Genomic DNA, 27639 nt, shown 5'->3' with positions numbered 1-27639 from the left:
GGTTGACCATGGCCTCCTCCCGCGCAGTGTGAGATGATGATGCCTTTCAGCATCTTTCCTATATCACTACTGCCTGATATAGGTGTTTCCCATAGTCTGGGAAACATACCAAGGGGGATTCAAACCAGCAACCTCTGGCTCGCTAGGCAAGTCTTTTCTCCGCTGCGCCATTAGGTGGCTGTGAATCTCCCAGTATTTACTTCCAATGGATGACCCCAAGTTCTTATATTATGAGAGGAAGAAAAACCCCTGCATCCACTTGATCTACACTGCATAGTTTTATGCACCTCTATCATGTCCCCACCTTACCTGCCTTCTTTCTAGTGTGTGTGTATATATGTGTGTGTGTGTGCGCGCGCGCACTGTTTATGAAATAATAAAACACAGTTGGGCCATACACAAGTAATTTGGCCCCAAGTGAAATCTGTAGTGGAAGGGGTCCCCCAAATGCTCAGAACCACTATCACTTTTGCCTATTCCTGCACCCCTAATGCAAGGCCTGTAATTCGAAACCTTCTTCATTTTCCAATCAGAAACTGCTTAGACCACATTCTCCAGAAGTGTTTAAAGAGGGTGGGGTTAAAGCATTTACTCAGGTACTTTGGACACCTTTGTGGCATTTACAAAAGAGAAATATTAAACTCGAGACTAGCAGATAGATGGTGCCAGCTTATTCTCCCCCGCCCTTCTTTCCCAACAACGTGGATAAAAGAAAATGGCATTACTCACTTTGTGCCTCTCTTATCCCATCTCCATCTGCCTACTCTGCATGCTGATCTTCTTCGCTTCACTCTATTTTTCAGCCAGCCGTAGAGAATCAGCTTTTAAATTACCACCCGGTCCAACACCTCTTCCGATCATTGGCAACCTGCATTTGTTGGATATTAAAAGGCAAGACAAATCCCTACTGAAGGTAGGCAAAAGAGCTCCAGCACAAGTAATGCTAAACGTCCCCACATGCCGATTCAGTTAGAATACTGCTCCTGGTTGTTGTTGTTAAGTTTGAATAAATTTTTAAAGCAATCAAGTAGGATAATGCAACAGCTACTATAAGCAATAAAAATGATGCATGTATGAAGAGCAATAGAACTGTTATGTTGTTGTAGATATTAGTAATTCTGTTAAAGTCAGAAGTGAATGAACTATGGAAAGTTATATATAAATGTGTGTGTACATGCATGTATACACACGCTTTCTACATAGTTCATGCAGAAATTTGCTCTCATGGTCTTTAAAGTGGGTCCCTCTGGGTGACATGCAATTTTTCCTCCCTGCTTAATGGTGACTAAGGGACATGATACCAACAGTTAGGAACAGAAGAAGCTGCCATATACTGAGTCAGACCATTGGTCCGTCTAGCTCAGTATTGTCCACACAGACTGGCAGTGGCTTCTCCAAGGCTGCAGGCAGGAGCCGCTCTCAGCCCTATCTTGTTGATGCTGCCAGGGAGGGAACTTGGAACCTTCTGCTCTTCTCAGAGCGTCTCCATCCAGTGCTCACATGTGGTCTCTCATTCAAATGCAACCAGGGCAGATCCTGCTTAGTTAGGGGGACAAATCGTGCTTGCTACCCCAAGACCAGCTCTCCTCTCAGGAGGAGATGTCTATATTAATGTAACACCCACTGAAGGCTGTTAATCAATAACCACTGACTTAGTGGTTATTAGTGATCGTGGTGTTAGTAATGCTACTGCACTACTATCACTTCTAAAGTAAAGTAAAGTTGTGCTGTCGTGTCGGTATTGACTCTTGGCGCCCACAGAGCCCTGAGGTTGTCTTTGGTAGAATACAGGAGGGGTTGACCACAGCCATCTCCCGTGCAGTATGAGATGATGCCTTTCAGCATCTTCCTATCTCACTGCTGCCGTAGGTGTTGCCCATAGTCTGGGAAACACACCAGCGGGAATTCGAACCGGCAACCTCTTGCTCTTTAGGCAAGCCATTTCCCCATTGTGCCATTAGGTGGCTACACTTCTAGAAGTACTAATTTAGCATCAGGTTATTTACTTACAGAACTGCAGCTCTAACTGATAAACTAAAACTCCACAATACTCCAGTTGCAGTAGGCTTTTATTGTTATTGCTTAGAAGATCTCTCTCTCTCTCTCTCTCTCTCACACACACACACACACACTGTGCAAGATGCTGCCAGGAATGTAGTTGTGAAGGTGTTGCCCTTGGTGACAGTGTGTGACACAAGTTCCTGTCCCACCATTGGTGGGGCCAGAGCTCAAGGGTAGATAATCTGCTTGCATGGTATTTGATCCTTGAGCAAAATCAATATTGATTTGATTTGATTCTGCTTGCATGAAAAAAGGACCCAAGTTCCCTCCCTGGCAGCATCTCCAGATAGGGCTGAGAGAGACTCCTGCCTGCAACCTGGGAGAAGCCGCTGCCAGTCTGTGCAGACAAAACTGAGCTAGATGGACCAAGGGTCTGACTCAGTATACGGCAGCTTCCTATGTTCCTATGTCTCTTGTCATGACGGATAGTGCTTGTCTGAAGGGAGGGCTTGCATCCTGCAGAGTCCTTTGGCCGGTTTCAGTGACACAGATTCTCCAGGCCGGCACACAGAGCCACATTCCGCCACCTGAAAGATTAGTCAGGACTGATGCCTTTGGGCATCACAGGCAGACGGTCGCCTTTGCCTTCACAGAAACAGTTCCCCCTCATAGATGAGAGGCCGCCCTCCAAAAAAGTATAGGTGTGTGATCTGTACCAAAAAAGACACCAGAGAGGGCTGCTGGGGTTCCCTGTGGGGCTGCAGCTCAGTGGTGGGAAAGCATGCAGAAGATTCCAGCTTCAGCCCCAGGCAGCATCTCCAGGTAGGGCTGAGAAGGAAGGACTCCTGCCTGAAACCCTGGAGAGCCACTGCCAGTCAGCGTAGTCAGCGTTGAGTTATATGGACCAAGGGTCTGGCTCAGTAGAGGGCCGCTTAAAACAGGAGGCAGCTTAATATATTCACAGATGCTACGGCAATCCCACAACAAGCAGCGGAGGATTGCATCGTCCTCCTCAGTTGCTTTTCACTCCCTAGGAGAAAAGATACTGCTGGAAGAAGTCAAAGCCTTTGTTGTACTCAAGACTTCAGCTTCCACAGCTGTTTTTCACTGAGTGCATTTCAATGGCCATGTGCAAATACAACCGAAGGAACGAATGGAAGGAGACCTCCTCTGTGGCTGCCCCAGGGCTTTGGAATGCACTCCCTGTCAAAATAGGAGCTTCCCCATCTCTGATTGATCTCAAAAAGACCCTTAAGATTCACTTGTTTCCTCAGGCTTTTAAATCAGTTTTTAAAAAACCCCTCTAAATCAGGCTTTTAAATCAGTTAAAGCTGATTTCAAATCGTTTGGTTGCTTTACTCTTTGACATTGTTTTGTTTTATCCTGTGAATTGTTTTTATTCTGTGGAAATGTTTTGTTTGTTTTATTTTATATTGTAACTTGGATTATGTATACTGCATACCCTCACACACACGTATATAAATATAAAAAATAAAATAAATGTCAATAGCTAGTCCCTATTCATTCATTTTAATTAATTAATTAAATTTCTATTCCCCCCCCCTCCATCCAAAGACTCTGGGGGGTTGTCCTGAAAAGAATACTCGGGGACACCATGGGGGAGAACTCTTTCCATGCCCCCAACAGGTTCCAGGTTTCAGACGACCCAGCAAACTCCTCTCAATGCCAACACTATTGGTGTGGGCCCCCAAGGGTCATTCTGCCCCTACCATAAAAGGGGCATAGGTATTTAGAGATTGGCCATGGGCTCTATCCAAGGATAGATGGATAGATGGGCGGATTGATGGTTTAGATAGATGGGCTGTATCCAAAGATAGATGGGCTCAATCCAAGGATGCTGACCTGACGACTCCAGCCAGTGAGAATCAAGCCTGAGGATCCCAACAGCCTGATCCTTTGCATGTTTACTCAGAAGTAAGCCCCACGGCATTCTGCGGGACTTATCCAGGGTAATAGTTATCAGCCCTTCAGGACTGGCTTGGAATCTTCCGCAGTCAATCTTCACGTGATTCTTGAACACAATTCTGAGGATTTAAATGGCTTGATTTGGTGAAAAATATTTGAGAAAAATGGAGGGGGGCGGTTGGTAGTGAGACCTCCTGGAATAGCTGCAGTCAGAAATCCTACCTCTCTGCCTCATCCTAAGGTCTGCTTTGTGATCACGCCCGAATGCTGAAAACTGGTATAGAGGGGTTTTGGGGGTTTTTTTGGTTTTGTTTTTTTTAAAGTTGCAAGTCCTTAACATCTGCACTCTAACGCTTCAGTGCTGGAGTGCTTATGTAACTACATCATGTAACTACTTAAAACCAGCATAAGCAAATCTGCCCTCCTTTTGCCTGATAGCAGTGCCCCACCTCTGGGGTTTTTTCTCTCTCTCTTTTTTGCTTGACTTTGCTTTGTGGGAAGTACGGTACCTCCCTCCTCTCTTAAGGGCATAGTCTGTTGCAACTTTTTCAAAGGCAAACATGATCCGTCCCCTCTCCGTAATCATGTAACCATCCCCTCTTTCATAACCATGGAAGAAAAAACAGTGGGGTGAGGAGGGGAGCCCTGTGCACTGCAGCATTGGAAAGAGAGCTCTTTCTTACAAAGAGAAAAGACAAACCGACCCCTCCAAAAAGGAGGCACTGCTTGTGGGGGGCCATAACAGCCACCTGTGCCCCCCCCTCTTTTCTGGTGCCCAAATTTGATGACCTTTCGGCACCAGGGTGCTTTCCAGATTATACGCTGTTCAGCAGTAAAATGCTTCAGCTTGGCAGGATTGTTTTGAAAATGCAAATAGCTTGCGCAACCCTCCTAGAACGGGAAAACACAGCAATTTATTTGTGATGCACATGCAGCATTGCAGGACTAAAATGCAAGGATAAAATCCAAAAGAAGGCATCAGAAATGTGAATGGTACCTTGCTGACAGCACAGGGACTGCAATGTCGAAACACAGGTAGTACGGAAGCACACTTAAAGTAGTGACACTGTTGTAGTGTGCAATCTGGAAAGCACCCAGGTGAGGACACCAGCATGTACGTTGGCTGGTTCTGCTGGCTTTATCTGAAGGAGAAAGAGTCCAGCCACTCAAAAACAAGGCTTAAAATAGGAAATAAAGACCTAAAACACATTTCAACCTTCACTAGGTCTTCCTCACTGACACAGCAGACTTTCCCCACAATTCCAGACATCCAAAGAAACTTGAAACCCTCCAAAAGGAGTACAGCAAATGTGCTGTTATAATGATCTCTAGCAAAGGTTAATAATCAACATTCAAATAAACCTAGAATGATAAAAAAATATTCAAAAATGCCCCAAATGATAACAGATATGAGTCAGTCAGTCAGTCAGTCCTTTATTGCGGTCATAGACCAGTGCAGATAACAGATATGAATAAACACACAGGTGCACCACCACCCCTAACAAGGGACTTGCAGGAAATTTGTGTCTACTACCAAACAGGATTTGTATTTTACGTTGTTTGGGGTTTTTTCCCCTCCAGGGACAGGGTATCACAACCAAAAAGGACCTGTCCCTCATTGCCACTTATCTTCACCTCAGAAGTGGGGTGGGGGTGCTGAAGCAGATCTTAATAGCTAGGCAGAGTATACTAAGCACTAGTAACAGAAGGTCAATTCACATGTTTTGTTCAACACTTGTACAATGAGTTGATCTGTAGAGGTACAGATCTGTACACAGGTACAGTCATTCACATGTTCTGTTGAATGCAGGTACAGAAGTGCACTTCCTGTCTGTACCATGCATTTGAAGGGCCTGTAATCCTGGTTCACTTTTAAAATGAACACAGGTACAATAATTCACACAAACATGTATAAGTGTAGAGACATCTGTACACTTGTACAACATAATGTCTGAATCCGGCTATAGTCTTATATGGATGAGTGGTTTTAATAGTATGTCAAGAATAAAACCATCTGCCTCCCTTTCAGTTTGCCAAGAAATATGGACCAGTATTCACCCTCCATTTTGGATTCCAGAAAGTTGTCGTCCTGACCGGCTATGAAGCAGTGAAGGACGCCCTTGTGAACTTCACTGAGGAATTTGTGGACAGGCCACCCATTCCTATATTTGAAGAGATTCAGCATGGCAACGGTAATGAATCCACAGAATCTGCCTCCTTCCTGCTTCTAACAAAGCCACAGATAACTTTACTGCATCCTTTCCAAAGTCTTGAATATCTCTCATTAGACTTGACCAACCTGTTTACCGCGGGATTCATTAGGTGCTAATCATTTCTGTTAACAATGCTACACTTTTTTGATGTGCTCAGTATTAAAAAGGTGAGATGAGGTGAGGTCCATGGTTGGGCAAGGTGGTTGAGCGGGTGGTGGCCTCTCTGCTCCAGGCAGTTTTGGATGATGCAGATTATCTAGACCCATTTCAAACTGGCTTTCATGTGGGCTGTGGGTTTTGGGTTGAGACTGCCTTGGTTGGCCTGATGGATGATCTCCAAGTGGCTAGCAACAGAGGGAGTGTGTCTCTACTGATTCTTTTGGATCTCTCTGTGGCTTTCGATACCATTGACCATGGCATCCTTCTGGACCACCTGAGGGAGGTGGGATTGGGTGGTACTGTTTTACAGTGGTTCCGCTCCTACCTCTCTGGCAGATTCCAGATGGTGCCGCTTGGAGACTGTTGTTCTGCTAAGTGAGAGCTGAAGTGTGGAGTTCCACAAGGCTCCATACTGTCTCCAATGGTGTTTTTTTTAACATCTACATGAAACCACTGGAAGAGATCATCAGGAGATTTGGTGCTGGGTGTTATCAATATGATGATGATACCCAGATCTACATCTCCATGCTGACCACATCAGGAAATTGTATATCTTCCCTAAAAGCCTACCTGGAGGCAGTAATGGGCTGGATGAGGGATAACAAACTGAAGTTGAACCCAAATAAGACAAAGGTACTGATTGGGGGGGAGGGGGCAGATCCCGAGAGATGGCTTAGATATGTCTGTTCTGGATGGGGTTACACTCCCCCTGAAAGATCTGGTTCGTAGCTTGGGAGTGTTCCTGGATTCAGCACTCTCCGTGGTTTATCCGGTTGAAGCGGTGGCCAGGAGCGCTTTTTATCAGCTTTGGCTGATATGTCAGCTACGTCCATTTCTAGAGGTGAATGACCTTAAAACAGTGGTACATATGCTGGAAACCTACAGACTTGATTACAGACTGTAATACAGACTTGATACTGTAATGTGCAGTGGGACTGCCTTTGTACAAAGTCCAGAAATTACAATTAGTACAGAATGCAACAGCCAGATTGGTCTATGGGACAACACAACACGATCACATAACACCGGTTTTGAAAGAAATGCACTGCTGCCAATATGTTTCCGGGTGAAATACAAAGTGCTGGTTATTACCTATAAAGCTCTTAATGGCTTGGGATCAGGCTATTTGAGAGAGCGCCTCCTTTGTCATAATCCCTGCCGCCTGTTATGATCTTCTGGAGTGGTCTGGTTACAGTTGCCACCGGCTCATTTGGTTGCAACCCACCAGGACCGGGCTTTCTCTGTGGCTGCCCCAGGGCTTTGGAATATGCTTCCTGCTGAAATAAAAGCATCTCCTCTGTTTGTTTTCAGGAACGCCCTCAAGTCTCTCCTGTTTTCACAAGCTTTTAATTAGAATTATTTTTAATAATTTTAAAAACTTGTTTTAATAACTATTTTATTCTATTGTTTTCATTGTCATAGATGTACATATCAGGCAATATAGAAATACGATAGATAGATAGATAGATAGATAGATAGATAGATAGATAGATAGATAGATAGATAGGGTTTCAGAATTCAGACAGTCACAAACGTTTGCCTTTGTTTGCCCCAAAGGTTTGCCCAAATTCTTTGCACCCTCTCAAAGTGGGCCGAATTGCCAACCCTGACAAACTATTCCTGGAGATATTTTTCCCAATACATTTCATAGTATCAAGCCACTAACATCTCCAGGCTTGCTTCCAAGAGTCACCTGGAGATTGATGCCGATTCCTGGAGACTTGAGGCCAGTTCTGGAGGAATCTGGGAAACCTACGAATGAGTGAGGCCAAGTAATACATTTGCCACCACAGGTGTTTTCTTTTCGACCGGAGATCTGTGGAGGACAACCCGGAGATTCACCATGGCTAGCATGCGCAATCTCGGAATGGGGAAGAAGCTCATAGAAGAGCGAATTATTGAAGAACTCGGTTTCCTTATAGAGGACATCGAATCTTTCAAAGGTGAGTTGGGGAACTGGGGCAATTGAGGCAATTCCTGTACCAGCTTAAATCAACAGATCCAACAACATGCACGGAAGTGAAAGCTGCAGCGTGTCGATGGCTTGAGAAGCTGCTGGGTTAGCAACGGGGTTCTATGAACATCTCAAGCAAGAAGCAGCATCACACACGCAGATTCCAACTGAATGGCACATCTAGAATTAATAATGAATCAGGCTTAATGTTTCTGTGGTGCCTTAGAGTTGGGCTGTGCAGATTTCAGGCTTGTGGGTCCTAATGTATTTTTACTAGAGGTGCATCAACCTGCATCAAATGTTATATGGTGGGTCTCGGGTGTGTGGTTGGGTGGGGGGCGGGGGCGAGAGCCGGTTATGTACTGCATACCATATAGGTTTTAATTGTTTTTATTTTGTTTTGTATTTGTTGCAATTTGGATTATGTACACCGCCTAGAAGTTTTTCACACCCTGTTTTAGCTCGCTTCTCCTCTGGAATGGAGAGTGTGTGTTCACCTATCGGCCAAATTTACCCCGAAGTCCCTGCCAGCTATCGGGGAGCACTTAGGAACATAGGAACATAAGAAACTGCCATATTCTGAGTGAGACCCTTGGTCTATCTAGCTCAGTATTGTCTTCACAGATTGGCAGTGGCTTCTCCAAGGTCTCTCTCAGCCCTTTCTTGGAGATGCTTCCAGGGAGGGAACTTGGAACCTTCTGCTCTTCCCAGAGCGGCTCCATCCCCTGAGGGGAATCTCTTGCAGTGCTCACACATCAAGTCTCCCATTCATATGCAACCAGGGCAGACCCTAATAAGCTAAGGGGACTAGTCATGCTTGCTACCACAAGACCAGTCTCCTCTCCAGACACGATTCTGGTTTTTCATTGCTCATTACAAGAGTGTAGCCTGATTTATATCCAGGGTTTTTAAAAATCCACTTTTTGTGTTGGTTTTTTTGGGCAACTTAAAAGTCACTGTAAAGCCTCGTAGAAAACCTGCAGTAAAGCCTGTTGTTTGGGAAAGCTCCAAGAGATACATATACCTGGTGGCATATAAACAGGAAAGATAAGATAAGATAAGATAAGATAAGATAAGATGGAAAAACCTGTGCGCACACGTATAACTTCCAGGGTTTCTAACAGGCCAAAATTGACAAGCCGTGCTGCAGGGTGGGTGGGGAGGCTCCAATTCTGAGCATCCTTTGACTGGTCTGGCAGCTCGTTCCCTTCCCCTTAGAGCCACCTCTCTCCCCATACATAGTTGCTGGTGACTCCAGAGCCAACTCTGGACCCCTGAAGATACCAGCTGGTCCACTGCTTGCCAACCTGATGGCAAGCACGACGCACGGCGAGAGAAACAGCTCTAGACAGGGAATGAGCTGCCAGACCAGTCAGTGTTGACTCTTCAGCAGTTGTCGAACTGCAACCCCCATCATCCCCAACCACAGTCACCGATAGTCAGGGACAATGGGAGCTATAGTCCAACCACAGTTGAAGGGCTAAAGTTGTGCATCCCTGTCTGAGATGGAATCTGTGCTGACACTATTCTTTGCTCCCTCTCTGCAGGTGAACCATTTAACCTCAGGAACTTCAACACTGCCCCGACCAATATTACTTTTGTTATATTATTTGGGGAGAGGTTTGATTACAAAGATCCAACGTTCCTTGCTCTGCTAAAACTCATAGATGAAGTCATGTGCCTTCTTGGATCTCCGTTCTTGCATGTAAGCAAGTTATATGTTCCCACCACCCCTGTCTGCGGCTGTCACTAGTATGTGCTAATAGTGAAAGCAAAGCATGCTCCTGATCACTTCCCTTCATGAATAGCGCCTGTGCAATACTTTCCAATGTCGCTAATCTCTCTCTCTCTTATTTGCTCCTCACTAGTTCTTTAACTTCTACCCGTTCCTTGGATTTTTTCTCAACACTCACAAAATCTTGCTTAAAAAAATTGAAGATGTCCGCGTCATCATTAGGGATTACATCAAGATGAGCAGGCAAGATATCAATGCCAACAGCCTCAGAAGCTACACAGATGCGTTAGTCTTCAAGCAACAAGAGGTATTTTGCTGTTTCAGCCCATGGGGCCATACAGAAATAAAGACACTCCTGACTGGATCAGGCCAAAGGCCAGCAGATGTTTCCAGGAAGCAAGGCATGAAAACAATAGCTTTCTGGCATCTAATGCTCAGAGGTGGACTGCTTCCAAATATGGAAGTTCCATTTTGCTACCCTGGATAAGGGCTCTTCCTTCTAGACACTGATTTATTCCAACATCAGCTTGGAATATATCAGCTAAAATTACAGCAAAACACCCACCCCATCAGGAATCCTCACCAGGGCGAGGGAGAGGTTGTGTTATGTTCTTAGCACCATTGGTTGGCAATTTTGCATTCAATTTTCTTTTCTTTTTTCTTTTTTCATTTTCCTTTTATTCTAACTTGGAAAAAGACAGTTGTGCTGTGGTTGTTTCACTGATTGCCACAAATTGCCAGCAGATGGCGCTAAGAAAGAATGTAATGCAACCTCTTTCTTCTGGGAAGTTTTTCACATCCCCTTTATTTTAGTTCGCATCTCGTCCAGAATGGAAGGGGTGTGTTCACATATGGGCCAAATTTGGGTGTGTTCACAAATGGGCCCCGAAGTCCCTGTGAACTATCAGGGAGCCCTTCACACAAAAGTTGGGTTTTTCATTGCACGTAAAGAGTGTAGCCCGATTTATATCTGTGGTAAAAAAAATTCAATTTTTGCATTAGTTTGGGGAGGGCAATTTTGAACTTGCAGAATGCCCATGATAAAGCCAGCTGTCTGGGAAAGTTCCTGGGAGTTATCTGCACATGGCTTCATGCTGTGGGGCAAATGCTGAGCGAAGCCACTTCGAATCACACTCGCTGCATTGAGGGAAGCAGCCTTTCCCCTCTGCTCTCGGGTTTTGTCTTGATGCAAGTTCTCATGTTTTCCTCTGTGTTTTCCTTCTAGCCAATGGGGGTGCGGGGGGGGGGGGTACTAAAGAGCTACATCTGCATTTCTAAAGGGAGTATCCTTCTTATCATGCTAATGATTCTACCTCAGTGCCTCTCCCTATTTGCTCCAGGATTCTCAGAAAAAGTAGCTTAAAACTAGCATTTTACAAATCTGGAAATACTTCGAGATAAGCTAGAATTCGCATCACAAAGCCCGATTTGTGTGTGGAGTGGGTCCAAGGATCTCGAGGGACTTCGGGGTGAGTTTGGCTGTTGTGTGAACACACACACACTCTTCTGAAGGAGATTTGGGGTAGAAGCCCTGTCTGTAAAGCCTCCTGGTATGGATTTCCTGTTTCTTTTTTTGTGTTAATATGAGCTGAAGATGGGATATATTCACATATGGAAGAGCCCTAATAGTCATGAATGGGCCGATGTCTCCTTACAGTCATCTGAGCTAGTGGTTAGCCTATCTTGTCAACTGTGCAACTAAAATTGTTCAAGAATGGCTGGTGATTCCAAGAGTAGTAGAGATATTTTAATATGCTACCCTTGTTTGCTGCCATTATATAGGAATATAGGAAGCTGCCATATACCATATCAGACAGTTGATCCATCTAGCTCAGTATTGTCTACCCAGGCTGGCAGTGACTTCTCCAAGGCTGCAGGTAGGAGTCTCAAGTCTCAGCCCTATCTTGGAGATGCTGCCAGGGAGGGAACTTGGAACCTTCTCAGATGTTCTTCCCAGAGCAGCTCCACCCCTAAGGGAACTTGGAACTTTTGGCATGCCAGAGAAGGAACTTGGAACCTTCTGCTCTTCCCAGAGCGGCTCCACCCCCAGAGGGGAATATCTTGCAGTGCTCTCACTTCTAGTCTCCCTTTCATATGCAACCAGGGCAGACCCTGCTTGGCAAAGTGGACAAGTCATGCTTGCTACCACAAACCCAGTGCAGAGGAAATGCTGGCCAGTATTTTAAATGTGGTTTGGTAGACATTGTGGACACCAGATCATCCACCCAAGCTCTTTGTCACGTCTCCACCACGTCTCCCCCATGTTGTGGTCCTGTTCTGGACTGAGCCCCACGACTGCTGCCATTTACACCAAGGGCTTTCTAGCTTGGGTCCCCAGATGTTGTTAGACTACAACTCCTATCATTCCTAGCCACAGTGGCTGAGGATGATGGGAGTTGTAGTCCAATAAGAGCTGGAGAGCCAAGATCACCTATCTCTGTTATACACCATTCATGGAGATGACCTGGTCCTCCATCTACAAGTACAAATCTACATCTGATCACAAAACTCTCAACGGGCCAGCAGAGCTTCAAAGACCTGCTCAGTAATGAATGCTCCTGTTCTGCAGATGAGGAACACTGATTCACCCAAGGCAAGCCTTCCTCTCTCTCATTAAATATGCCTTAGAACGGATGATGGACACACCTCTTTTCTTTTAGCGGATTGTTCTGCACCCATCACACTGTGTGTGGCCAAATTCTGCATGTAAGATTAAGTCTGAGATGGGTTAAGAATGAAGATCGTGTTATTACGTATTTGTACTATTTACACTATGTCCTGTGCTGTTTCGGTGTTGTTGGGTCAAAGTCCGTAATGAAGCATTCCTTCATTCACAAGGCCAGCCACAGCACAGAATGTAGACACTTTGCAACTTTACTTTGCAATCCTGAAAGTACTGGGAGTTAGAAACCCAAGCTGATCAGTTGGAAATCACCCAGAGATCTTCCAGGAGAAGATCCCAATTTACTTTTTGCCTGACCCTCGGGCTGCTCTTTTGCATTGGCTGTAACAGATCAACGCGGCTAGAAATAACTCTACTTGTCACTTTCCAGATTATACCCTGCAATGGGGTCATGCCATATCTCGGAAGTGGGCTTCCACACTTCCTCTGTTGTGACACCACAGTCCCTACGCGGACAGCAGGGTGCCATTCACATTTCCTATGCCATGTTGCGAATTTAATCGCTGTGATATAGTGCTATGATGTCATGTTTCCAGCATTAAAAAGTTGCTGTTTTTCCGGGTTGTTAGTTTCTGCAAGACGGCTCCCCCTGCTGTTTACGTTTCGAATGCAATTTGCCTGAACAGAAGCATTTTGCTGCTGTTGAGCAACTAGTCTGGAAAGCGCCCTTCTTAAAACGGGTATTTCTGTCCTCCAATTCTGTCATGCTTTCCCCACTCCGCAGGACACCAACAAGAAAGAGAACCTTTTCCACAATGACAATCTGATAGCATCCATCCTGGATCTCGTTATGGCTGGGACCGAGACTACAGCAACAACGTTGCAGTGGGCCATCCTGCTAGTGATGAAGTATCCGGAGATTCAAAGTGAGATGCTATTCAATGTCAGTCATTGTCTTCTTAAAAAGAAAGAAAGAGATTATAAATAATACTTGCCTTGACTAAAAACAAGCCACATCGAAGCGGCCTCCCACCAAGTCAGATGATTGGTCCATCCAGCTCAGGATTGTCAGCCCTGACTGGCAGCGGCTCTCCAAGGTTCCAGGCAGGAGTCTTTCCTACCTGGAGATGCTGCCAGGGAGTGAGCCTTTTTGCATGCAAAGCAGATGCTCTATAACTAAGTTACAGCCTCATCTCCAGACTCCAGAGTTCTTCTAAGACCTCCCCTATTCATTGCTAAAAACCCACTTGACCTGCAGGCTGTCTCTAGATTCTAATCCATCTGGGCCTAGGACTATTTTGGGAGGTCATAAGGCCCAAACACTCAAACAAGTTTCTTCTGCGAAACTGAAACGGTCAGGAGGTTGCGGTGGGAGGTGGTGGCGAACTATTGTTCTGTGTTAGTAGGGATTTATTCTAGGGCTGCATCACCAAATACTTTTGCACTGTATCTGAACACATGTACATGTCTTGGGAAGAGGTGTTCAAGATCTCTCATTCCTGTCAACTCTAATCTGGCAGGCAGGAGAAGGAGGAAGTATGGATGTAATTGTTTTAACTGTACTTGTGTTTTGTTTTGCTTTTAGAGAAGATTCAAGAGGAGATCAGACAAGTTGTGAAGCCGGGCAGCTGGGCCACATATGAAGACCGGAAAAACATGCCCTACACCAACGCTGTGATCCACGAGGTGCAGAGGTTTATCACGCTGCTGCCACACGTCCCACGCTGCACGTCTGTGGACACACATTTCAGGGGCTACTTTATCCCAAAGGTACCCCCTAAATGTATAGGCCTCTGCTCCTGCTTTTCCATGCTGAAAGAAGGAAACTCAGATTTAACAGGTGTCAGAGGTGACCACCATAAGACTCTACTCGGTTAGCAGGCCCATGTAGATTAGTGAAGTGTGACTGCCTGAAATAAACCATGGTTTGACAGCTGGGGGGGGGGAGAGCAGACAAACTAGTCAACATTAGACAAGGGAAGCCATAGTTCGGCAGAATGTCTGAATCTGCCACGTGTAAGGCAGCTTCCTGTGTGGTGCTCTTCCTTCAGCTTCAGTCCAGCACACAGAAAGTTAGGAAACGAAACTTGCCCTGGCCACAACAGCCTCCCTGGGTGTTCTTCAATAAGGAAAGCTTTGCCAGATAGATTTCTATGTATGAGGCAGATGCAGAACTGGAAGCAATGCCAGTTAGAGTAAAAGATGGCAACTTCTAATTTCAAAACATATATATATATATATATATATATATATATATATATATATATATATTCTCCTCCTTGCTTACAGTTGTCTTTCCCATGTTTGTGTCCCAGGGAACAATGGTGATCCCCTCCCTTACTTCTGTGCTACTTGATCCAGCTCACTGGGAGACCCCACATGAGTTCAACCCCAGCCACTTCCTAGACCTTGATGGGAAGTTTGTCAAGAAAGAAGCGTTCATGCCCTACTCCTTAGGTATCTAAAGGATTGCTTTGGTCTTAGATGCATGAATTTGTTGAAAGATTACCTGGTCCAGGCCCTGAGAAGGCGGTTGTAGCAAAGAGAGCATTCCACTAAGTGCAGCTTTCTCTTGTCACTGTTGGTGCTGTAGTTGATGGTGGGGTGAGGAAATCCCACAAGCCAGGCCCCACAACCAAGAAGGCTCTGTGGCCACCCACCTCTTCTCAGGAAGCGGAGGCACTCTGAGGCAAATCTTTGAACTCAGCCAGGGTCATATGAAATATATAATATTCTCAGGAATTAGTCGGGAGACCTTGCAAGGTTGACCAATATTAATATCCTTGTACTACAGATAGAAGTGAGACCACGAGTGGGTTGCCCAGGGCCACTGGTGAGTTCAAGCAGAGGTTCAAACCGACATGTCCTAATTTGCAGTTCACCGTTACTACCTGCTGCAATGCGCAAAGTTCCAGTGCAACTTCAAGTCAGATTCTGCGACGGTTTCCTGGGGGCTTTCCAGATTAGACCCTGCAACGAGGTCACGGTGTTATCTCTGGAGTGTGCTTCTGCACTTCCTGTGTTGTGACATCGCAGTCCCTACCCTGACAGCTGGGTTCCGTTCATATTTCCAAGGCCTTGTTCCAAATTTAATTGCTGCAATATAATGCTATAATATTGTATATCTGGCGTTTAAAAGTTGCTGTTTGTTTTGTGGTTGTTAGTTTTCATGAAACTGCTCCCCCTGCTGGGCAGTTTGCTATTTACATTTTGAATGCAATCTGCCTGAACGGAAGCATTTCACCGCTGTTGAGCAGCTAACCTGGAAAGAGCCCCTACCACGAGGCTATTCTTTTCTAGAATGCAGGCTTCTGTAGGGCAGGAGCAGCCCAAGGCAATGAAGCGCCCAAGGCGAGACACCAAATGCTGCCTGCTTTGCCCGATACTTTTGGTGGGGGGCCAGCCCCCTTCAAAGCTGACTCTTGCAAGCTTTTAAACTGGCACTGGGAACAGGGAGGCATCAGCCTCCCTCTTCTGCCCTTGTGCTTCTTGAAAGCTTTGCAAAGGGTTTGAGAAGAGGGCAAACTTCTCTCTTCTCCCCACACTCCTTGCAAAGCTGCGAGGGTCAGATCAGTCCAGACGATCCCTCCAGTGGCAGTGGGTGGAGGGGCATCTTGCAACAATAATCTGCCACCTACGGCGGCCGCCTCACCTCGCCCCACGAAAGGACCGCCCCTGGGCAGGGGAATGGGGCCCAGTGAACTCACTTCTCATTGCTTTTGCTCTTCCAGGGCGGCGAAATTGCATTGGTGAAAGCTTGGCCAAGATGGAACTCTTTCTGTTCTTTGCTGGCCTGCTGCAGAAATTCACTTTCCAACCCCCGCCAGGGCTTACAGAATTGGACCTGGACTTGAACGTTCCAAAGACTACCTTCACTTTGAGACCACAGCCTCAGCTGACTTGTGCTGTTGCCCGTGAGTAAAGAGGATGCCAAACCATATAAACACATGCCTGGACATGGAGGATACACCCTCAAAACAGAGTATTCCACTGACTGAGCTGGTACCTCTTAGGCCACAGCGCACACCTTTCATTTGGTTCGCCACCAAACGTACTCTCAACAGGAGCTGCAATCCTTCTGGACAAATTTATCACGGCAAAATGCATGCTTGCTGCATTCACACTTTGCATTTTTAAGAGGGATAGAGCTACACTCTTGGGGGTCAAACTGTACAAGCCAATAAGATGCCATTGTGCTTCTATCTTCATTGTTACATCGCTGAGCAGAGACCATGATTTGCTGGAGGGAAAGGTTAACCCTTCCCCCCGCCCTTGCATTATAATTCCAGCAAAACACCTCCCTTCACCTCACCAGCTTCTGTTTGCGCTGGAAGGAAAATTGCTCTTGGCACCAAACTACTATTGCTGCAAACAGCAGCTTTTAGGAGTGGGACTTTCTCAAGACCAGGTTGCAAGGGGAAAGGGTTAAGCCACCCCAATCTAAAAAAAAACAGCTTATGTTCTCAATAACGTCTGCCACCCAGTGGCCAGATGGGAGTATAGCAGTAGCTCACATTTTCTCTTGGTGTATATTAGGCCAGAGCACCTGCATTTCCAATTCAGAGTCTCTGCTGCCTCCCAGTGGCTAGTTTATGCCATAGCAACCACTTTCTACAAACTTTCATGCTGCTAAGCCCCATAGCTCTTCACCTAGGGTTTTTTCTCTGCTGTCACGTAAGGATTGCACTGGAAAAGCGCTACCAGTTTAACGGAGGCTTCAGATCTAGAGCACACAGGATCTTAGAGGCTTCTATGCCTTTCATAACCCAATGACAGCCAGAAATCCAGCAGGTGCAGCTTCATATGCCATGCTTCACCTGCTGGACATCTGCCTGCCAGCCTGCCAAGGCAGCTGTTAAAGGCGCCAGAGTCCCGCTAGCGGTGGGGGAGAGTGAAAAGGTAGCTATGTCGCACAATAATAATGACAATAGTTTTGTGACAGCTACACTACTCATAGAAGCAGTGTGTTGCAGATGCCTTTTGCAGACCAGATCCGAGAGGTGTCGGTTTGCAGGCAGCTGCTCTGGGGCCTTTGAGGTCTGCAGCCCTTGTTGCAGTTCCTGCTTTCAACTAGAGATAAAACTCTTTCCGTGTCCCACAGCCTTCTTTCAGGTTTTACTCAGTGCACAATATTCTTGGGCCGGCCCGAGGTTTCATGATGGAGACTGCAAGCTGTTACCAATCTTGAAAGAACGCTCTAATTCAGTGAATCTGGCAAGGATGCTAATTATTCAGTGAAAAACACAAAAGCACAGAGGGGAGGCATGAAGTTAGAAGACAATATAAACTCCCTGAAGCAAAGAGACGGCAACGAAACCTGGTTCTCATTGGTGCAGCACAGAACCCATCATTCAGCTATGGCTGAATACATGTTTTGTATGCAGACACATCTATGTTCCATCCCTGGTATATCCTGTTAAAGCAGTTTTAGGACCAACATACAGACGTGGCAGGTTCACGCGATCGAAAAGCAGGCAGGACAAGCAACCTACTACTCAGCTTCGGGAGCTGGGTGTGCGCCTGGTTTTCAATTGTGTGTGAGCAAACAACTAAGTAGGAAGAGAGGGGAGTGATCGTGTGTGAGAGAGGAGCTGGGTAGGAGGATGGGGCTGTCCTACCCAGCTCTCCTACCCAGCACTTTATCGAGGTAGGAGGAAAAGCTGTCCTACGCAGCTCCTCTCTCACACACAGTCCCTTCCCCCTCCCTTATTTAGTTGTGTTGTAGGGAAGGAATCTCTAGATATTCTTACTGGGCTTAGTTCTTCTCACACACACTCGATCCATTATAATCAGGATCACTGAAATTGCTCCCCTACCAGAGTTTGCTCACACATGATTGAAAAGTGGGAGCATGCCCAGCCTCCTGAAGCCAACTCTGCAAGATGGGCTTAATGTGGAAGTGGGCTGGAAGTGGTCCTTTTCTCATTAGCTAGGGGGGCCTTGATCCAGCCCAGGAGTGTGGTGCACAGTGAGGAGGGAGTTAACACTCCCCACTGCATCATTTCCACCTTAGAAATTCTCCCCAAAGCAACAAATTGTAGTGAAGACAGCTTTAACCTCACATGCAGCTTGGCCCCTAGGTAGCAGGCAGGGCAGTCCTTCCGTGAGGCAGCAAGTTAGGGGTGGAGGTAATGTTGTCCCTCACCTCAGGCAGCAAAATGTCTCAGATCGCCTCTGGTACCAGACCTGGAAACCATCTCTGCCTGGGACCTCAACAGGTCTTTACAAATTGAAACACCGATATCAGGTTAGATGGACCAATGATCCATCTCTCAGGATGACAGCCTCACACGCTAGCCTTATCTCTGCACCGTATTCTGAAAAGCGAGGTAGTGAAAAGCATAGATATTGGTTCTTTTCTTTTCTTCTTGAATCGTCAGATTCATTAACTATGAATTGAACACCATGCATATATCATGCGCCCAAGCATATTTGGAAGCACTTCCTATTGCTATGGAGTCAATGTTCACAAATGAGTTCAAAAAGCACAGCTGAAACATATGTAATTTCTTTGTGACCAAAAAGAAAAATCCTGTCTTTGCAAAGCTCTTTGTCCACATGTATAGTTGGAACAGAAGATGTGGAGGGCTAGAAACATGGCTTATTCACTTAAGATTTTTGTGGTTCATGGTGTTAACTTCTGCTTCCCTATGGACCCACTGGAGCATTTCAATCAGCTTCAGGGGCCCTATTATCTCGTCTGCCTTTGATTATTGCTTTATGGATACCAAAGACAGGGACTTTTTGGTGGTGGGACTGCAAGCCTGGAATGCTCTCCCCAGAGATATCTATCAGGCTTCATCTCTGCCCATTTTTAAGCAAGTATTTTTTTAAAAAACAACAACAACCCAACCTCTGTTTTGCAAGCTTTTTATTGATTGCTCTTTGACAAGTTTCACTGTGGTTGTTGGTTTTAAATGCTGCTGTTTCAATCCGTTGGGTTTTTTAAAAATTATTTCAGCTTTATCGTCTCGACTGATTTGATTGTTAACTGCTGTGGACGTGTTTTTGTATAGGAAAGGTGGGAGGCAACTCTTGAAACCAACCAAGCACATGTTCTACCGCTGGCAACAAGCCCTCACCCCATAGACACGTCTCATACTGAGTCAGACCATTGCTCTGTCCAGCCAACTACTGTCGACTCAGACTAGCTGCAGTTCTCCAGAATCTGTGGGGGCGGGGGGTGGATAGCCCTTTTGCCCTTTTTATCACATATGCTAAAGACTGCATGCAGAGAGTTTTTTATGCATATGCCATTTTTTACCCCTACTAACTGGGTACCCTTTGAAGTGGCGGTTCCCTTGTTTAGCAGGGGAGAACATCTAGCTGGTATTGTCTACACTGACTGGCAGTGGCTCTCCAAGGTTACCGGCAGGGGACTCTCCCAGGCCTACCTGGAGATGGAGATGCTGCCAGAGGCTGAACCTGGGACCTTCTGAATGCAAGCAGCCATCCCCTAAAGCAGGGATCCTCAATGTTGGGCCCCCAGATGTTCTTGGACTTCAACTCCCATAATCCCCAGCCAAAGGCCACTGGGCCTGGGGATTATGGGAGTTGAAGTTCAAGAACATCTGGGGGCCCAACGTTGAGGATCCCTGCCCTAAAGGGAATACCTTACAGCAGGCAGTGCTCACGTGTAGTCACCCATCCAAATGCAAACCAGAGCAGGCCCTGCTTAACAAAGAGGATGACTGATGCTCACTACTGCAAGACCAGTTCTCCTCCCTGAATAGGAAGCTGCCTCGTATCAAGTCAGACCCTTGGTCCATCTAGCTCACTATTATCCACACTGACTGACACTGGCTCTCCAAGGTTTCAGGCAGGAGTCTCTCGCAGCCCTACCTGGAGATGCTGCTAGGGATTGAACCTGGGACCTTCAGCCTGCAAAGTGGATGCTGTGCCACTTTGCTGGGGCCCCATCCCTTACACACAGGTAGAACAGAAACAAAAATTATAAACAGTCACGGAGGAGACCCTAGCTCATGAAAAAGTTGGATCTGTTAGTCTTTTAAAGGTGCCCCCATTTTCTTTTGTCTGTTTCTTTTCTTTCTCCACCCTCTGCCCCTTGCCCTCTTGCACGTTTGCTGTAACAGACCAACATCGCTACCCCTCTGGAATTTCAGAGAATCTCGCTGGTCGTGCCAGTCAGAACACTGGCTGGCATTTCTAACCTCTTTATGAAAAACCGTCAGAGCCCAGCAGCTGGTCTGCCCAATGCCCTCCTCTAGGGTTTTCCAAGCTGCCTTCCACCACGAAAAACAGCCTGGTTCCTGTAAGTGACTTTGGGAGTCTGAATCATACCATATTGCTTTGCAACCATCTTCTTTCTGCTTCACTGAATTTCAGCCACAGGAGTTTCCATCCCACCCAGGGGCTGCCTCAATGCTCTGGGGGTTTCAGTCGACAATTTTAGAGCGACGGCTTCCCTGAGTCACAGCTGGCTGCCTTCCTCAGTTGAGTCAGAAAACTGCTAGGTTGATGCAAAAGGTCTCGGGCCTTCAGAGCTGAGTGGGATGCTCCAGTGGTGCCAGTGAACTGCTTCCCAAGAGGCAGTGCTGTGTAATGGCACCTGGCTCCTTGAGGACTAGAAGCCCCAAAGGGCTTGATTTCCTTTGTCTCAGTGAAGGTCAGGCCGCAGCACCAGTTTCCAAAAGGCAAATAAAGAGAAGGGTGCCCCAAGGATTCAAACAGAGGTTTATTTAACAAACCTGGATAGGCACCACATCGGTGGTCAAATCTTGGTTTGTGTTGCCATTTTAGATGTTTTGGTCCCCTTCACTTTACCTCCCATGATCTAGGCTGACCTCTTGCTATAGAAGAGTGAAACAAACTAAGATCAAACCACAATTGTGGGTTCACAGGAACATAGGAAATCGCCATATACTGAGTCAGACCTTTGGTCCATCTAGCTCATTATTGTCTACACATACTGGCAGTGACTTCTCCAAGGTTGCAGGCAGGAGTCTCTCTCAGCCCAATCTGGAGATGCTGCCAGGGAGGGAATTTGGAATCTTCTGCATGCAAGCAGGCAGGTGCTCTTCCCAGGGCAGCCCCATCCCCTTATGGGAATATCTTACAGTGCTCACATGTAGTCTTCCATTCAAATGCAAACCAGGGCAGACCCTGCTTAGCAAAGGGGACACTTAATACTTGCTACCACATCACATAAGGCCAAGGTTAAGACATAAGAATATAAAGCCAACCCTGCTGGATCAGGCCCAAGGCCTACCTAGTCCAGCATCCTGTTTCACACAGTGGCCCACCAGATGCCCCCGAGAAGCCCACAGGCAAGAGGTGAGGGCATGCCCTCTCTCCTGCTGTTGCTCCCCTGCCACTGGTATTCAGAGGCATCTTGCCTCCGAGGCTGGAGGTGCTCTATAGCCACCAGACTAGCAGCCATTGATAGACCTGTCCTCTATGAATTTGTCTAAGCCCCTTTTAAAGCTATCCAAGCTAGTGGCCATCACCACATCCCATGGCAGAGAGTTCCATAGATTAATTATGTGCTGTGTGAAAAAGTACATAAGAACTTAAGAACATACGAACAGCCCTGCTGGATCAGGCCCAAAGAGGACCATCTAGTCCAGCATCCTGTTTCGCACAGTGGCCCACCAGATGCCGCTGGAAGCCACAAGCAGGAGTTGAGGGCATGCCCTCCATCCTGCTGTTTCTCCCTTGCAACTGGTACTCAGAGGCATCCTGCCTTTGAGGCTGGAGGTGGCCTATAGTCTTCCGACTAGTAGCCGATGATAGACCTCTCCTCCATTAAGTTATCCAAACCCCTCTTCAAGCCATCCAGGTTGTTGGCTGTCACCACGTCTCGTGGCAGAGAATTCCACAAATGGCCCACCACTTGTGGAAAGTACTTCGTTTTGTCGATCCTGAATATCCAAGCCATCAATTTCATGGGATGACCCCTGGTTCTAGTGTTGTGAGAGAGGGAGAAAATTTTCTCTCTGTCCACTCTCTCTACTCTGCACTTCTACAAGATAAGAATTGCTCTATTTCAGATTCGACTCTGAGCTTTTATATCACAACACCCACCTCTTCTTGGCAGTGAAAGTGGAACCAGTTTCTTGCAGGAAAGATTGTATACAGAGGCTATTTCTGTATTTTAAAAGTGATATCCAGAGTCACAGCAGTCACAACTGAAAATTCACCTGTCCTTTATCACGTTACTTACTGTGCAATGCCTGTGCCCATTAGCAGCAGTAATCCATGAGCTGAGATGGTCAGTGCCAACTGAGGAGATGAATGCTCATTGTGATTTTTGACTAGATCTCCAGATCTGCACCCCTAGAGATGGAAAAGAGATGTTCTCATTGCAAGACTTTCAACTTTCAATGCATTATTGTCCTGAATATCAGGCCTGCAGCCGCCACATTTGCAAGGGTGTTTTAAAAGCTTTAAAAGCTTTTTAAAAGACAAAAACTGCCATTATTTATTTATTATTATTTATTCGATCTCTATATCTATACCACCCTTCCAAAAATGGCTCAGGGCAGTTTACACAGAGAAATAAGAAATAAATAAGATGGATCCCTGTCCCCAAAGGGCTCACAATCGAAAAAGAAACGTGAGATAGACACCAGCAACAGTCACTGGAGGTACCATGCTGGGGGTGGATAGGGCCAGTTACTCTCCCCCTGCTAAATAAATATAATCGCCACATTAAAAGGTGCCTTTTTGCCAAGTTAGCAGGGGTTAGCAAAAACTACCATAACATTTTATCGATGTTGTCAGAGGAATGGGAATGAACATTGGCAGGAATGTTCTCCAAAGATTACTCCATGGAGAAACTATAACAATTTGGATTAGGCTGAACCTTGCAATAAGATGGAGGTACACTGACTGTGGAGCGTCACCTTAAGTGGCGCAGTGGGGAAATGCTTGACTAAGAAGCAGAAGGTTGGTGGTTCGAATCCCTGCAGAAGGTTGCCGGTTCGAATCCCTGCTGGTAATATATTGGGCCCCAGCAATATAGGAAGATGCTGAAAGGCATCATCTCTTACTGCGCAGGAGTTGGCAATGGTCAACCCCTCCTGTATCCTACCCAAGAAAACCAGGGCTCTGTGGGCCCCAGGAGTCAAAAACGACTTGATGGCACACTTTACCTTTACTGACTGTTTGGGGTCAGGACCTGAGATATTATTTAGATCTGCCTGTTCTGGATGGGGTTACACTCCCCCTGAAAGATCAGGTACATCACTTGGGAGTGCTCCTGGATCCCAAACTCTCTCTGGTTTCTCAGGCTGAGGCCGTGGCCAAGAGCGCTTTTATACACCAGCTACACCCATTTCTCAAGGTGAATGACCTTAAAACAGTGGTGCATATGCTGGTAACCTCCAGGCTTGACTACTGTAATGCACTCTACATGGGGCTGCCTTTGTACGCAGTCTGGGAACTACAATTGGTACAGAACACGGCAGACATCCTAATCTCTGGGAAAATCCGAAAGGACCATATAACATCGATTTTAAAAGAACAGCCCTGGCTACTGACACATTTCCAAACAAAATACAAAGTGCTGGTTATTACTTATAAAGTCCTTAATGGCTTGAGTCCAGGGTACTTGAGAACACCTCCTTTGTCATGAACCCTGTCGCCTGTTCAGATCTTCTGGAGAGGTCCAGTTACAGATGCCACCGGCTCGTCTGGTGTCGACTTGGGACTGGGCCTTCTCTGTGGCTGCTCCGGGGCTTTGGATTATGCTCCCTGTTGAAATAAGAGCATCTCCTCCTCTGTTTGCATTTAGGGAGACCCTCACCTGTTTTTAACTGAAAACTGGGCTTTTAACTGAAAACTGGGCTTTTAACTGAAATTAATTTCAAACTGTTTGTGTTTATCCCCATGAAATTGTTAACTTTTTATTCTGTGAAATTGTTTGAATTATTTTCATTCTGTTTTATCTTGTGTTTTAAATGGTGTACGCTGCCTAGATATATACGTTATCAGGCAGTATATAGAGGTAATAAATAAATAAATAAATCCGAACAATTCTGCTCTCCAGGCTAGTCCTGTCCAAGACCATGTGGCAGGGAAGCCTGGGGTGGGGAGAGAGATCATTCCCCTCAGAGTCATCCCTGAAAGACCAGAATGTTTGAGCTCATGCATACACACATCTCTTTTGCTATTGATCCGCACACACAGGTTAAGCGGTCTTGTCCTGATGCAGACCCCTGAGCCATCTTGCTCAGTATTATCCATACCAGGACTGAACAACTTTGGCAGATGTGGCAGATGTTGGACTACGGCTCCCATCATCCCTATTGGTCACTGTGGCTGGGGATGATGGGAGTTGTAGTTCAAAAACAGTGGGAGGGCTAAAGGTGTGCCAACCTCATATACTACACTGACTGGCACCAGTTCTCCAGGATTTCAGGCAGTGGCCTGCGAACTGAGCAAAGAAAGTGGCGATTTTAAAGTGGCGATACTCTTGTATTGAGCAGGAGGAAAGCAACTAGCCCTATCCGTCCCCAGCACAGCATCCCTCCTCCAGTGGCTGTTGCTGGTGTCTATCTTATGTTTCTTTTTTTAGATTGTGAGGCCTTTGGGGACAGGGAGATATTTTATTTATTTATATCTATGAAAATCGTGTTGGGAAGTTTGGTTGAAAAGCAGTATATAGTCGTATTCGTACTTGGGAATTCAACCTGGAACTTTCTGCATGCAAATCAGGAAGTCTACCATAGAGCGACGGGCTTCTCTACTATTAAGCTGCCTTCTGCCGAAACAGACCACCAGTCATCTAGCTCAGTATTGTCTGCACTGGGTTTCAGATGGGTATTTCCTAGCCCTGGCCTGGAGATGCCAGGGACTGAACCTGTGGCCTCCCGCTTGCAAAACAGGTACTCTTCCACTGAACTGCGATCCCTTCCTGACCTCAGGCAAGTAGAAGAAAGGGAATGCCTGTGCCCAGCACCCAAAGTTCCGTTTACCTCCCACAACACGGATGCCCAAGAGAGCCGACAAAGTTGGCTCTCCTAAGCCGAAACAACCAAACCTGCCAGTTTCAAGTCCGGTGATGTGGTGGAGCTAAACAGAGAAAAGAAATCCTCCGCCCCACACAGATGATAGTTTCAGAAGTGAGAGATACGTCCCCTTCTCTGCCCACCCCACAAAAGCCACTCCTCAGGCAAACACTGCAAAATTGACAGATGCCTGGCTTGCTGTTTTGCAGAAAAGGCCTCTGGTGCTTCTGGAGAAAAGAGGAAGACCCCAGGGGACATTGGACCACGGGAGGGAGGAAGATGCCTTCTACTGAGTCAGACCGTTGGTCCACCTAGCTCAGTATTGCCTACACAGACTGGCAGCGGCTTCTCCAAGACATGAGGCAATCTCAGCCCTGTCTTGGAGATGCCAGGGAGGGAACTTGGAACTTTCTGCATGCAAGCAGGCAGGTGCTCTTCCCAGAGTGGCCCCATCTCCTAAGGGGAATATGGTGCTCACATGTAGTCTCCCATTCAAATGCAAACCAGGACAGACCCTGCTTAGCAAAGGGGACAATTAACACTTACTACAACAAGGCCTTCCCTAGAGACTTTCAGGCCTAATGGGAATGGGTGGGTGGGGGAGTCAGGCCCAGTTATTCATGTTCATAACAATGGGCCATACCCAGCGGAACAGAAAAGCCAGGCGCCTGGTTTCGCATCTCCTGGATACTCGCGTGCCCAAAGCCTCTCACAAATGTGACCTACATCTTGAGGCAGCTGAAGCGGAATGCAAGGAGGCCCACAGAGAGTGAGGGAAGAAAGAAAAATGAAGGATTTCTGAGCCTTGCCTGCAGAAACAAATACTGTCCAGTCCTTTTAAGAAACTCTAAGCACGTATTAGTCACCTTAAGTGGCACAGCAGGGAAATGCTTGACTAACAAGCAGAAGGTTGCCGGTTTGAATCCCCACTGGCACTGTATCGGGCAGCAGCGATATAGGAAGATACTGAAAGGCATCATCTCCCTACTGCTTGGGAAGAGGCAATGGTCAACCCCTCCTGTATCCTACCGAAGACAACCACAGGGCTCTGTGGGCACCAGGAGTCGAAATCGACTCGACGGCACACTTTACCTTTAAGCATGCATTGGTTCTTGCTTCTCCTGAGGCCTACCTCTCTGGGCCAAACTGCATGTTATGTTAAAATGCTGAGTTTGGCCCTAAAGGGTTTGTGTTCATTTCCCTTGTAAACAGCAGCTGCAGGGAGAAGACCCCAGCAGAATCAGGGCCAGGAGAGAGGAGAGTTTTAAAGAAACATTTCTTACCCTGTGTCTTGGTTTCAGACTCTCCCCTTGCCACAAAGTTCCACCTCAAACCAAATATCTGCATGGCTCCCAATCCATTTCTTGGCCATATTTAAAGTTCTGGTTTAAACTTTTAACGCTCTAAACAGCTTGGGACTTGGTTACCTGAAAGAGCACCTTACCCCATATGTCCCTACCATCCAGACCTTAAGATCCTCTACAGAGGCCTTGCTCCAAGTTCCTGTACCAAAGGAGGCAAGGCAGGTGGTTACCAGGGAGAGGGCCTTTTTGGTGGTGGATTCACGTTTACAAAATAGCCTCCCCAGTGAGGCTCACCTGGAGCATTTCCTGATGGGGCTTTTAGCTCGCATCACCTCCAGAACGGAGGGTGTGCGTTCACATATTGGCCAGATTTATCCTGAAGTCTCTGCAAGCTGTTGGGGAACACTCCAGACACCATTGGGGTTTTTCATTGCCCATTAGAGCGAAGCCGAATTTATGTCTGGGTTAAAAAAACACATCACTTTTTCTGTTTTGGGGGGCAAACTCGAATGCACGAGAAAGCCTGCTGTTTGGAAATGTTCTGGGTGAACACTGTTGTGTCCCTGTAGACCCCGGGTCAAGACCTTTGCATCCACCCAGGTTTTTAAAAATGGTTTTAATAAGGTTTTTGTTTTGCTTGCTTATATTTATTTCTGGGTTTTTTTGCTTGTTTGTGTTTTAGTTGTATGTTCTATTCTTATTGCTCTTTTATTGTTCCAAGCTGGCCAGGGAACAGTTGTTATAGGGTGGCTA

The 27639-nt window shown here is 46.4% G+C and overlaps 1 protein-coding gene and 1 long non-coding RNA gene across 2 annotated transcripts in view; one reads left to right on the top strand and one right to left on the bottom strand.

Annotated features, from left to right (window-relative positions):
- LOC128336683 (uncharacterized) overlaps window positions 1-27635 on the bottom strand; it is a 36137-nt gene extending 8502 nt beyond the window's left edge. Inside the window, exons 1-3 of the long non-coding RNA XR_008312036.1 lie at window positions 24150-27635; window positions 22795-22907; window positions 730-868 (exon numbers count right to left, since the gene is read on the bottom strand). This is a non-coding gene — a long non-coding RNA (uncharacterized LOC128336683). The remainder of the gene's footprint in view (window positions 1-729; window positions 869-22794; window positions 22908-24149) is intronic.
- On the top strand, window positions 716-16533 carry LOC128336682 (cytochrome P450 2W1). Its single transcript, XM_053276693.1, has 9 exons — window positions 716-913; window positions 5957-6119; window positions 8093-8242; window positions 9801-9958; window positions 10122-10295; window positions 13396-13537; window positions 14197-14381; window positions 14927-15068; window positions 16343-16533. Exons 1-9 carry the CDS (start codon window positions 716-718, stop codon window positions 16531-16533), a joined length of 1503 nt encoding a protein of 500 aa, XP_053132668.1.
- Window positions 27636-27639: the final 4 nt, after the last annotated feature.

The sequence above is a fragment of the Hemicordylus capensis genome, chromosome 13, assembly GCF_027244095.1.
Source record: "Hemicordylus capensis ecotype Gifberg chromosome 13, rHemCap1.1.pri, whole genome shotgun sequence".
NCBI classification, from domain to species: domain Eukaryota; kingdom Metazoa; phylum Chordata; class Lepidosauria; order Squamata; family Cordylidae; genus Hemicordylus; species Hemicordylus capensis.
The sequence above is the reverse complement of the archived record's forward strand: the minus strand, read 5'-3'. Positions and strand labels throughout refer to the sequence as shown.